Raw genomic sequence first — 13,467 nt, forward strand, 5'->3', positions numbered from 1 at the left:
GCAGTTGGTGGTAATAAATATAATTTGGTGTACGAATTGGCTCATTTTTTTCTCAATGCCCTTTCTCACTCTACTACTCTCTCTGAGAGTACTCTCTCTCTAAATACACTTCAGTCTAAGACTGAAGTGTATTTAGAGAGAGAGTAGTAGACTAGTAGTAGCAGAAATACTGTAGAATACACACATGTGTGAGCTAGTGAGGTAAAAATTTAAAAATGTAGAAAAATAAAATAAAATAAAAGAGAAATGACTGAAAATCGTGAATTTTGCGTCATGAACAAATCATGACAGTGTCATGTTTTGTTTTTATTTTTCAAAATAAATAAAATAGCCAACTAAGAACAAATTTTGAAAAAAACCAATATTTATACGCAAGTTTGAACCTGAACGTATTGGATAATAAATGTTTAACGTTTTTATACTTTGAAGGAACTTGCATTTTTAAAATTATTCCAGCTCGCACTTTTTTTTTTTAAACAAATACGTTGCAAACATATCGTCGATTCGTGTTTCTGGAAATTATAAATGGTGAAATTGCGACCAAGTATTCGCGAAATCGCATGTATATCGTATTTGAATAAATATATATATCTGCGCTTTACCTCATTGCAGGCCGAGACACTATTAGATTTGTCTTGTCTTGCGCAAGTATCTCGCAGAATTTATCCTACTGCCCACCTTTGAACAACATGGAGGAAAACAGTATCGTACAGTTGAGTTCGTCCGTCAATGACGAAGTACCCTTAGATAAGAAATCGCCAAATCCCCCTTTCGCTTCTAGTAGCGGCGAGAAAGACCAGATAAAGGTTCGTACCTGGTACAATATCAATTAATACAATACACATTTGTTTACTGACATTCTTGGCCAAACTGTCAATAAACTTCGATTGTGAGATTACGGCTGCTACTCGCGAACGCTTTTCTTTTTCATCTATGCTGATCGGCTTTGCAATGGACGCGTGCGAACTGATTCCAAATTTGCTTGCCGTGCGTAGATTTCTCTATTTATTGACTGATACTATCGAGCTATATTACCACGAGAAGAATATTGGTGTGCACCTTTTTTTATCGCGAATATAAATTGCTTAAGTAGAGTATCTTACACCTGTGTACTCCTTTCAAATATCGCACAGGGTGAAATGTATGATCGGAAAGAGAGTACCAAGAGCCGACGTTCGAGGCGTCATAGCCTACCGCGGGTCATAGCAGAGGATGGTACCGATATTACGTTCGATCCATCCGGTGGCATGGTAAGTTAATCTGAGTAGCTATTGTTCATGATCAAGCTTGGTACTACAGTCTTTGGTACTGATACCACTGCACATGTATCGGCTCTGTAGCCTGGTAGTGTAGTTGTGACAGCTTTGGCTTGGATTATTGGCAAACTTAGCAAGAGACTTAATAGGTGTGTGTGCATAGATATATATGTATATGTATGTATGTATGCATGTACGTATATTATATGTGTGTGTATGTATATATATATATTAATAAGTATACAATTAGTTTATATATATATACATAAATATGTATGTGAAATCTATCCACACCCTCCCGACCTTCCCCTAACCCACACACCTTACAGTCATATATACAGACACAATTATATCTGAAATCTCATTGTTTTTTTATATCTAACCGTATATTGCCGTCACCCTACGCTTCACTTCATTTGTAAACACAGTGGGGTGACTCCGGCGCTGCTGATCACGAGACCGTGTCTATTGACGGCGACTCGACTGTCAAACGCGTAGGTATGATGTGGGAGAACATTAACTTCTCTGTGGAAGTTGGTGGCGGCGGCCTGTGTGGGAAGAAGGGATCTGACATGAAGCTGTTATTGCGAGACGTCGGCGGATATGTCGAGCCCGGTAGTATGCTGGCTATCATGGGGGCAAGGTATACATGTCTGTCACTGTGGATTGCCATATAATATTGTATGTTGGATGAGATGTTGTTGTAGTCGTAGACAACATGTAACTTTGTTTTTTCACGTACGGTATGTTCAATTGTTCGATATAGCGCGTGCATTTACATTGGTCATTCTGTATAGGATTAATTTATATTGAAGGTAGTGATGTACCTGTACTCGCGTGCACGTAACATTATCCTGTGCTATCTTGAAGTCCTCGATGAATTTACAAGCGGCAAAAGTTAAGATGCCCCCGGTTCTGTATCTATGGATGTCTGGTAGACCTACGCTGTATGACCTTATAATCTACCTTTGTACCGATTGACACGACCAATTTGTCCTTGTGTCCTGATTCTATGCAGTGGTGCTGGTAAGACCACTCTCCTCAATCTGCTGGCCGGTCGATTGACGAGCACGGGCAACTGCCAAACCGAGGGGCGTATCTATGTAAATGGCAAGAAGCGCGACTACCAACAGTTCAAGAAGTATAGGTATGCCAATTCTCCGAATACCGTTTCTTGCGATTTCTCACAGTCACGAATAAAGCAAGTTGAAGCGAATTTATATTCATGTTTTTTACAATTACGAATTTGAGCAAATTGGTTGAAGCGACTTTGTGCAAAGTGTGTTGATTGGAGTGGCAGCTGAACAGTCTCTTTCTGACACTGTGACAAGTGTGCATGTAGATGATGTTGCTGCTCTGGTTGCGTCTGGATCTACAGTGACAGGGGATATGTCTTAGACTTGACGCCCCGTGTCACCAACTGCTATCGAGTGGAACATGTCCTCATGATTGTCATCTGCTTTATCATCTTCTCTAGTGCGTACGTCATGCAAGACGATGACATGTTCGCCGAGATGACGGTGAAAGAGACCATCACCTTTTCGGCCAAGCTGCGCCTTCCCGCATCAGTGTCGGCGGAAGAGACGAAAGTGGTGAGTACCAGTTGTTGACTTGCGCGTGAACTACGGCACTCTGAGTTGGGGTCTGTTTGTTTTTGTCTGTCTGTTTGTTTCTTTGTTTGTTTTCCTTAAGTGACTGGGAATAAGGTGGAACGTTCTTCTGTAGCCATGAAGTACCGCCCACAAACGGATGCTCTCAGATTAACGAGTGTCTATTACTGTTAGTTAGTGTTTGTCAATGTATCGCACCTCCATCAGTTCATCAATGGTGAACCGCCTGAACCACTGATATACCTACATCATCCTGTATGTGATCGCTGATCCCACACTTGCAGAGAGTGGATTCCTTGCTTGCTGAGCTCGGGCTTGCACATGTGCAAGATTCATATATCGGAAATGCTATCCTGCGTGGCGTGTCCGGTGGTGAGAGAAAGCGGGTCAATATCGGTATGTGATTCCTGTGGGATGTCAAAGTGGTCAATCGGTCTTGTGCTATTCGATATCCCTGTGAGGCATTGTAGGTACCTCACAGACGTGCCCGTAGTATGCTACACACTTGAGAGTACCATTCGTTTGCTCTGTCGTATTAGATAAGAAAGCTTTGTGCTCCGTCTACGTTTTGGGCGCTGACTAACATTCAAGTCAATGCAATTCTCCGGGATTTCTTTAACTTCACTAGGTACTGAATTGGTGACGGAGCCTTCGTTGGTGTTCATGGACGAACCAACGACTGGCCTGGATTCATTTAATGCGTTGAATATTGTCTTTACGATGAACAAACTGTGCCAGAACAACAGGACAATTGTCACCACCATCCACCAACCTCGCTCGAACATCTATGGGATGTTTGACAATCTCCTGCTGCTCTCCAAGGTAATTGTGATGCATACATGTTGACTCATAAGATACTTGTATGGTTGACTTATCCACATCAGGTAGACATAGCCAGGTTTCACGCATGCATTCAACTGCGTAAATAATAGGTGTTTGTATCTGTTTTTGTATACGTGCCGTGTTCTTTGATTCTCTTCTTCGATGCTATTTAAGGGCAACAATGTATAGCTTTGTCAGTCATCATTGAATCATTGAAACATACTGTTATATTCCATCAGGGACGAGTGGTGTATTTCGGAGGTGCTGAGGAGGCCGTCGATTATTTCTCGAAACTGAATTTCGTGGCTCCCTCGCATTTCAATCCAGGTATGTGCACTAGGACAACACCTCATAAATGCATGTTAACCGATGAATAAGTTTGTGGTTGTATTCTGCTGGCATAAGTGTAAGCATGTCTTCAGTAGGCTACAATTGGCACTTCAGTTCGTTTTGTACGGGTGTATGTTTTAACTTGTCGTCGCCAATCGCTTAAATCTAAAAATAGATTGATCCATTACTCACTATGTATTGTCATTGCAGCGGATTACTTCATCGATCTGCTCTCAATAGACTCGCGCACGGACGAAACGCGCGACATCTGTTTGGCACGTTTGGAATACCTCTCGGATCACTATCATCAGAAGGTAAGGATTATCTACTGGTACCTGCTGTGCCTATAGTACTTATTTCTTGTATGCTTGATACATTCGTAAATATATATACCTTCGAAGTACATTCGATGATGTTTACTCGGCGTTCCGCATTTGCTTTTAAACTTTGTAGGAGGCATCGAAATCAACAAAGAATATGAGCACATTGTTGCGAAAAAAGGATGCGGACGAGGCTGCTGCCAATGTTGAAGGTGAATAAAACCCTAAAACTGCTGAGATTATATGGATAATTGCATCCTATATCTAATATCCCTGTAGAGTCAGTCGTACGGGTGTTTATTCAAATTCATCCAGCTGGCTATATACTAATGTCTAAACTATACCGACAGGAGCGAACGGAAAGAAACAACATATGAATATGAATCATCACCAGAACAGCTGGGGTGCGGAGTTCTTCATTCTGTGCGGAAGGACGATAAAATTGATGGTATGTTTATATGTATATATATATATATATATAGTGTGATGGCTGCTGTCGAGGCTTGTCACGTGGAGTGCGTTTGTAGTCGTATGGATTCTGCATGCGTTCCGTGTATATTCACTAAATATCTGTTAAATCAGGCGCGAGGCGGTAGTCCCGAAACAAACTTGTGTGTCTAAGCTGAATTGACTTTGCCACGCTTAGCCCACACAAAAGAATGGTTAATTTGAAAGATTTATTCTATCATTCTATCCATTGGCGACAATACTACTGAACGAGTGTTGCCGGGTGCATTTTGCAACGGCTGTGTATAAGTATTTACCTGTGTCTAATTTACTGCCATGTGTTGTATCTCTTTCCATTCAGTTGCGTGAAAGGCAGTCGAATATGGCGCGTATCTTCCAGACCCTCTTCTTCTCCATCCTGCTGGGTCTGATTTGGTTGAATCAGGGACGAGACTACTTTGATGATCCTTACAATCCTAGCGAGAGTGAGGCAAGAAATCTGATGGGTAAGTGCACAGTGTCTCGAGATTATCTTTCTATGATTGGCTTTGGTAGCACGAAGGTGGTCTCAACTTCTGGTTGGTACGGGGGTGTTTCGTCAGCGGTAAATTTTGGCAGTTGTCCGGTTTTCTAATCAATTTCTGCTCCTTCATTTATTTATTTTTCAATGCAGGTATCTTCTTCTTCCTCGTAATGTAAGTGCACGGTATCCGGTTGTCGAAATGGTTGGTACAGTATGCAAGATCCCCGGTTTTCACACGCACTGTTTCGTGTGCTTTTCAGTCGTTATTTGAGTGGTGCTTGGTGTCCTGTCGAGCGTTAATATCTCTGTGGGCCGGGTAGGATTCTTTCGTTTCCCAATCGATTGGAATAGGTTCGTGTTCTATGCTGGACTATGCTAACATTAGGCAAGTGAATCATTGTGCGCTGGATATTGCATGCACCCTATTCGGCAAAGGAGTGATTACTTGATACCACGGTTGACTTCGATGTACGGCTATTGGGCTATCGATTGATGTGGGTTGTCCGATCGTTAACTAATCAATTGTTCTACTTTAACCGATCGATTCTTCAATTTCTTCCCATTGCAGTAATGTTTCCTTTGGAGCCGTTTTTTCAGTGCTATTTGTATATCCCCTTGAAAGAAGCATTGTACTCAGGTATGTACAATTCTCACGTTTTTTAATTCTGCGCATGCGAAATTGTTTTTGGATGATAGCATCGGAATCTAGTGAATGTGTGTTTTGGAGCTGTCTTGAAGCTATCAATGAGTTAAGATTCTAAGCCAATATGGCGTAAAATTTATCGACAGAATGAGCAATTTCAAGAGTGCCACCAGTAGTGAATTTTTGGTGCTTTGGTCTCTGGAATATCAAAATATTGCACGAGAATGTTATTCTCATCACACTGACACTCTTTTGTCCTATTTCGTTCTTGTTTGGTTTCTATTCTTGTCACAGGGAACGAGCCAGTGGTAGTTATCGAGTGACTTCGTACTTTCTCGCAAAGACCATCGTGGAGGTGCCGAGGAATTTGATTATTGTGGCCATCAACTGTCTCATCGTTTACTGGATGGTCGGGCTCAAGGTGTGTATATCTGTACTGTTTCTTTCTTCGAGTATTAGGACTTAGTATTGTTTGGAAGGCTGCATTCTTCCTTTGTTTTTTTACAGCAGAGTTATCATCTATTAACTATAATAATGAAACTATACCCTATATATTTCTTGCTTTCCGGTGTATGTTTATGTGTGCATGCTAGATATGAAATCGGATCGATCTGTACTACACTATAATTCCCCCTTGATACATATGGCAGTCGTGGCGTGCGCGATATATGCATATGTTAGTTTATATATCTGTAGTCTGCTTAGCCCGATAGCCAGCTTCATTGCGAGTTGGGACCGAAACCACTTATCTACTATACCTTCCAAGTGTCCATCCTGGTCTGGGTCCACTACTGTGGTATCAATGGCTAAAACACACCGCTGGGCTGTACTGGTAAATTGCTTGGCAATGTGCTAATCGCTTGGTACTATACTTCACTCACTCACTAAATGCCAGGCTGAGGTGGGAGCGTTCTTCTTCTTCTACCTGGTGCTGCTATTAGGTGTGCTGGTCGCTGAATCGATGACGCTCTGCATTTCGACGATATTCCCCGATCCCCAAACAGCATCTGCATTTATTCCTGTTCTTATCGGTAAGAAATACACTTAAAAATAGCACCTAAGGCCGGCCCATGTTTGCAGTTCTACTGCAACCTGTGTAGTAGTTGAGTTGATTACAACGGCACGAGCCAAATTGCGTGCGTATAGGATTAAGCGTGCTGGCCGCGACGGTCATGTGTTTTGTAGATTTAAGCATCATATATATTTAAGACTAATATCAAGTACTTTAAATGCAGGCATTTTATACTTTAGGCTTGTATTAACTTCTGTGTATGCAGACATTCTATACTTCTGTAGATGCAGGTGTTCTATACTATAGACTTATATTTGCTTCGTTTAATGCAAGAATTCTATACTTAAGACTTATAGTTGCTTCTGTAGATGTACGCATACTATACTACTGACTTATTTATACTTAATTGAACGCAAGCGTTCTATACGTTGATGTACGCATTCCATACTGAAGTCTTTTATTTCTTTTGGTAGATGTACGCACACTATACATTCAACTGACATTTACTTATCTTCTCCCGTTGCGTCTTGTCTACAGTGCTGTCTATGTTGTTTGGTGGATTCTTTATTGATGGCGATTCCATTCCCGATTACCTCATCTGGCTGGAGTATCTATCGTACATCAAGTACGGCTTCCAAGCCATTGCAATGAATCAGTTCTCCGAGGAAGGCACCACTGGTTACAACGCTCTGAGAGCCTCTGGCCTTGATGTAAGTTATAAACGCGTCTGTAGTTATAGCGGTTTGTCACATGTCACCAAAGCGGTATCAAGCCGTTTATAGTATATATCACGCACACATACATCAATTCGTGCGCAAATTTTCAGAGCCGTCACCACCTATCGATAAGGCGTTGCACACATTGGTTTACGTATGTTCACGGCCCAGGTAGTTTCTATGAACTGTTTTAAGCTTGAAAAGGAAGCTACCATCATTTGCAAGCCAAGACTCCTGTACTGTCGCTTACTGGTTTGGCATTAGTTCTTAAGAATCGGAAGAAGGAGAAGAACCTGTCACAAGCCTGCCACAGTCGTTGACACCGTTTCTCTTCGCCATCACTTTCACAGGATTTCAGTGCTTGGGCGAATGTGGGACTTCTCTTTTGCTTCTATATTTTCTGGCGAGTACTTTGCTACTTCATTCTGCGTATGAATGGCCCAAAATACGATCGAAATCTTTAAGTTGGAGGTCAAGAATCAAATCTAAGGTTTCGTTGTTCATTTACAAATGCAAATCAAATTTAATTTAATAAACTCAATCTAGTTATAAACTTGCGTCTGGAATTGTCACACTTCATCAAACATTGAAACACAGCCTTGTCGGGCATTGTTGGCTAGGGTTGCTATGCTCTCCTTAGTCGTTCTAACAGCTTGCGAGTGGCCAGTCTTATCGTAAATTAGTAGTTGTTTCCATTGTAGGCTTCGAGTTCTCGACTGGTTGTCTGAAGTTTTGTCCAAGAGCTGTGGTACCTAGAGCTGGTACGATACATGTCAAGGCTTCAGATGCCATCTCATATTTCAGCTAAGGGGTCCACGGTGGAGCACTCGGTTTCGCGATTGTTTGATATTACTAAATCTTGTGAGTGCATTTAAAAAAACGCTTTAATCCTAACACAAAGCATCACGTAAGAAAAAGGAGTTTACAAATATATACAAAACTCCCATCTATCTGGCGCGCCAGAGATTGAATAGAGTGCTTTGATGCTTATCGACAAAACCGTTTTGATGTGGATGGATGTACATAAGCAATAGTTGGAAGGAATGAATGCAATCCCCAAAGGGCGTTGTGTGTGTTTGAACTATCGACTCAATATTTCTTGAAAATATCGTAATTTGGTTGAGCCTGTTTTCTTCGTGGTCAAAGTTGGCGGCTTGACAGGTGAGTAACCTTCCGCCTCTCTTCCCCTGCGCCATAGCATAATCTAGTCATTCCTGATCAGTGGTCAGAATAAAAGCTCAATAGTTTAACCATATTGAATTGGCAGATTTCACTGTAATGAATACATGCAACTCCCCGCGGAATCACCATGGTTGCTTTCGTACTCTATAAACACATCGCCACAACCCAAGATGAGATAAAACACAATACCGCTACCAGAATCGCGCCTTGTTAGATAATGACTGGATTGGCTGCCATGTACTTGTCTCCACTGTGTGTGTGTTTTTGTGTACCTGTGGCCTCTCCCCACACACTCGGTTACCTAGATTTGGCGGTTGTGCTTCGCCCAGAATGAGTGTACTATGTATCTCTAGTTGCAGTCTGGCAATATGAACAGTAGTGCTACTTTTATTGTAAGCCTCCAAGTCTAAGCCCCAACATTCAGTTATTGTACGAGTCTATTTTAAGCAATTGTCTTAATTCCAAGCACGAACGTACAATTATTGTAGGAGTTTACTTTATCTCTAAACACAAACGTACTATTATCGTAAGAGTTCATTTTATCTCTAAGCATCATCGTACAATTATCGTAGGAGTATATTTCAAGCAAGTCTCATAATCTAAGCACCAACGTACAACTATGCAAGTCGCTTAATTCTAAGCACTAACGTACAATTATCGAATGAGCTTATTTTGAGCAAGTCTCCTAATTCTAAGCACGAATATACAAATATTGTAGGAATTTATTTGAAGTGAGTCTCTTATTTCTAAGTACTAACGTACAATCATCGTACGAGTATTTTTTAAGTAAATCTCTTAATTCTAAGCACTGACGTACAATTATCGTAGGAGTTTAATTTATCTCTGAGCACCCACGTACAATTATCGTGGGAGTTTATTTAACGCAAGCCTTTTGATTCGAAGCACCAACGTACCATTATCGTAGGAGTTTATTTTTTATGCAAGCTTTTTTATCCAAAGCACTAACGTGCAATTATCGTAGTAGCACAACTATACAATATAAACATAGATTATCTATGTTTTGAAAAAGTAGGGACAAGCTCATTTTGGAAAACACTCGTGCCTCATTTACCATGTAGGAGAATTTGCACACACACGTTTGTACACCTGGAGTACAGTCTCTGTTTTAGAGTATTTTTAAGTATATCACATTAGAATAGCGAATAGGACTTACACAACAAGTAGGAAATATTCATCAGTCGGCGAATTTCTGAATTGGAACGTATAGAGAATACGCAAGGCTGCAATCAGCACTATAATCAGTTTTGGCGGAATGGGACGATGTTGGACAGAATATTGTTCTGATGAAATCACGGCGGATATTCTTGGCCACCGTCTACTTTTCTAAGGAACCGCATTCAAGGTTTGTAAGTCGGATGAATTCACTTGGTCGGGCGAGGAAAGATAAAATTTACCTAAGGTTGAGATTGCAAAAGACCATAAAGTGTATAAAAAAAAGGCATATCGATCCTTTCAAGAAATGAATTTAAGAAGTTGCCTGATACAGCCGTTGCCATGACTCACATGGAATACAGGGCACACCTAGCTAGACAAATCTTCTAGAGGAGGAACGCGTGCTATAGGAGGCGGTTAGGGCGACAATAGTATTAGATAGTTTGCAACAAACACACACTCGTCAACGTAAGAGTGTAGTAAAATAGATGAATGACTGAACCAACCAACCTGTTACAACCTGGTACTAGGTTGGTTGGTTCAGTCATTCACCTAGTTTACTACAATAGTACACGTACACGACAGCCTCTATTTGAAATTAATTTAAACGTTCCAACACCTTCAATTACAAACCAACAGAACAAACCTTTAACAACCGTAAATGTACAGCTCGCAACACAGTCCAAGGTACCAGAGAAAGTAATGAAAGAACTAGATCAGGCGCGTCAGAAAATTGGAGTTATCCACACCTATAAAAGAACTACATCTCAACAATCAGCAATCTGCAATCAAACGTCGATGATCTGCATAGTAATATCAATATCTGTATCTAGTATGATGTACGAAACAGGAGTATTTAAACTTACGTATTAGTTCTTGATCCTTTAGAAAGAGTCAGTCCGCCACTGGACTGAGTTTCAATCTGTGGAAAAATGGCAAGTATGTGCAACAAGTGAAATCATAGGGTGAAGATTACAACCCTGAAAGATCAATAATGTTATTTGAGAACGCAGTGGTACTGTGGTTTTGTCGTGTACGGCATAGCTTGGAACCGGGTGTACTAAAACAATTGTTTGGGCTTTCGTGTACACAGACGGTATCCAAGGATTTTTTGCTACCCCTCTCGTGACCATGATGCACTACTCAGGAAGGATATTAATACTGCTGTGTTGCTTCGGTAAAATTTGGTCTCTCCAGGCTGACTTTACAATATCAAACCGTTTACATTTATAAGAAATGTATTAATCATTAAATTACAATTGAATTAAGTTAAGGTTCAGCCCTCGGTAGTGAGCCAAACGATTAGGGGATTGTAGACTGAGACTGTTGTTTAAATATATGGCACCGCTCCTATCACTCACTGCGTCGGTCTAGATTTATTTAATATTCTAGTAACTAGATGGCTGCCGACGAACTCAAATTGGTGAATATCCATACCCTTTTTTTTGCTATAGCCGCACAAACATACTTTTGTTTTACCGATATTATATGTTTCCTTTTGTACGACGTGATGGTGATCCTTAAAAAGAAACAAACCTTATTTTAATATATTCCCAGAGATGTAAGTATTTACATCATCTATCAAAACCCAATGCTTTGCATGCTTTTCCAAGGATTCTTTTGTCGTACCATCATACGGCAGCATATCCATACCACGGTGGATATTGCATTCAGAAATTTGCGGCTTGATTGCTTTGGCATCAGACTGACTCTCATGTGCTTTCCTATCAGGGTTATTCGAAACATGCATAAATCTAACCTGCTCTGCAATCATATCTTGACGCGCCGCAAGCGTATGTAGAGCTTCAATGACTAGTAAAGCAAGTGAGGTGCATATGTCATTCAAAACCTTTTCACTTGGAACGCCCCATACACACAATTTGCTTGTACATGATACATACACATACCTACCAAAAATATCAAGCGGACATATACAATATCCTTTTGAATTATATTTTTCTTCGCTATTATCACCGCTTTTCAGACGGCATGTGATTCCATTAGACTAGTGTTCTGTAAACGAGGAACACGGGCAGTCACTTTGAGATCTCGCGTTGCATAGTAAAAAAACAGTGGACACCATAATATCCGTTCACTTATGCTTACAAATGTTCTTAGAGGATTTAAGAGTGGTTGATTTCTCAATGCACACGACATGTACTGCTATGCGGTTCTGTTCTTTTCCGAGCGTGGCAGTACCGAAAAAGTTCAACACAACTTCTTTCGACAGAACAGGTAATTCATGTCATGTATTTCGTGGCACAGTGGAGTAGGTATTTGTGGAAGATTTAAGTAGTGGCTGTACTCAATAGGGTAGAATCGCCTTACGAAGGCGAGTGAATGGATTAAATTCGCCAGAGCAATTGCCAAAAGCTATACTAGGATCTACTTAAGAATCCAGTATTTCTGTGTCACTTGTCTCGTTAGTCTCTGATAGCGATCGCCACTTCGCACCTGTCCGATCAAATACCCACGCGTACTTATAAGCATGTAGAGCCTGAGTGAGGGCGCACTCGCACTTATCATACTACTAAATATCTAAACTTGCACGCAATGCGTTAAGGATCCTATCAATTCTCACATCACTTACACCATGTTCATCTATATGCAATTTCATGATCTTCTTTACCTCGCAATTCTCAAGCGATGAAGCGGTCCGACGTTTATATGTAAATGACAGCAAAGCATGAGCCATACATGACGCGTCATTCAGTCCTTGAGCGTCTAAACGTTCTCTTCGCTGCTCCACTGTGACCATACACACTTGAACGTTGATGGTATATCTCTAGCTGCTTCGACAACTAGAGAGAAGCACACATCTAAGCCACCTTCGCACACAAATATTAGAATCGACAGCTGCAATAAATGATTCGACGTCTGATTTACGGCTCAATTTTACCAACTGAGCATCTGCTTCCTATCGTGCGAAGATGTACTCACAACGTTATGTTTTACAACCGATGCCTATTTTAGTCCTACTTACCCAAGTTTGATACTTCTTTCGTTGCACCCGTCCCTTCATGTTCAATTCCTCAAAGTCATGAAACGCCTTGCAAATATCAATCTTTGCTGGTAGAATATATTCATATTGAAAACAAATACAGGCGTACAGCCAAGACATTCAATAAACTAACTATTCCTGATTGCAGAGCTTTTGTGGCGCCATCACAATTCTATATGTGAATACCACGAGCAAGATCATAAGCGTTTACAAAACTATTGCGCGTAAAGCGTGTTATTGCAAGGTGACAACGATGCATCGGCGAAACAAAAGCGGCCCTAGCTATGTGATATGCATAGAAGTTGCTTTATTTTTTGGTGACTGACAAGGTTGTTCCCAAAACGTGTAAAGATAAATACATATCTATATAGGTCTATTCTCGTAGGAGTTTATTTAAGCAAGTCCCTTAGTTCTAAGCACTACCATATAATT

General features: G+C 40.8%; 1 protein-coding gene across 1 annotated transcript; it reads left to right on the top strand.

Annotated features, from left to right (window-relative positions):
• Positions 1-568: 568 nt before the first annotated feature.
• Positions 569-8,232, top strand: SARC_07461 (hypothetical protein). The gene is made up of 18 exons (XM_014298595.1): positions 569-806; positions 1,134-1,250; positions 1,685-1,899; positions 2,275-2,403; positions 2,734-2,848; positions 3,151-3,262; positions 3,495-3,688; positions 3,928-4,015; positions 4,229-4,332; positions 4,472-4,550; positions 4,689-4,786; positions 5,147-5,291; positions 5,459-5,480; positions 5,877-5,945; positions 6,246-6,372; positions 6,847-6,982; positions 7,501-7,673; positions 8,030-8,232. The coding sequence occupies exons 1-18, from the start codon at positions 690-692 to the stop codon at positions 8,141-8,143; spliced, it is 2,154 nt and encodes a 717-aa protein (XP_014154070.1). The 5' UTR covers positions 569-689; the 3' UTR covers positions 8,144-8,232.
• Positions 8,233-13,467: the final 5,235 nt, after the last annotated feature.

The sequence above is a fragment of the Sphaeroforma arctica genome (assembly GCF_001186125.1).
Source record: "Sphaeroforma arctica JP610 unplaced genomic scaffold supercont1.593, whole genome shotgun sequence".
NCBI lineage: Eukaryota > Ichthyosporea > Ichthyophonida > Sphaeroforma > Sphaeroforma arctica.

Coding starts and splice junctions, on each gene's coding strand:
- SARC_07461 (XM_014298595.1), top strand. CDS start 690: ATGGAGGAAAACAGTATCGTACAGTTGAGTTCGTCCGTCAATGACGAA. Junction 807..1,133: donor GCGAGAAAGACCAGATAAAG/GTTCGTACCTGG, acceptor AATATCGCACAG/GGTGAAATGTATGATCGGAA. Junction 3,689..3,927: donor ATCTCCTGCTGCTCTCCAAG/GTAATTGTGATG, acceptor ATATTCCATCAG/GGACGAGTGGTGTATTTCGG.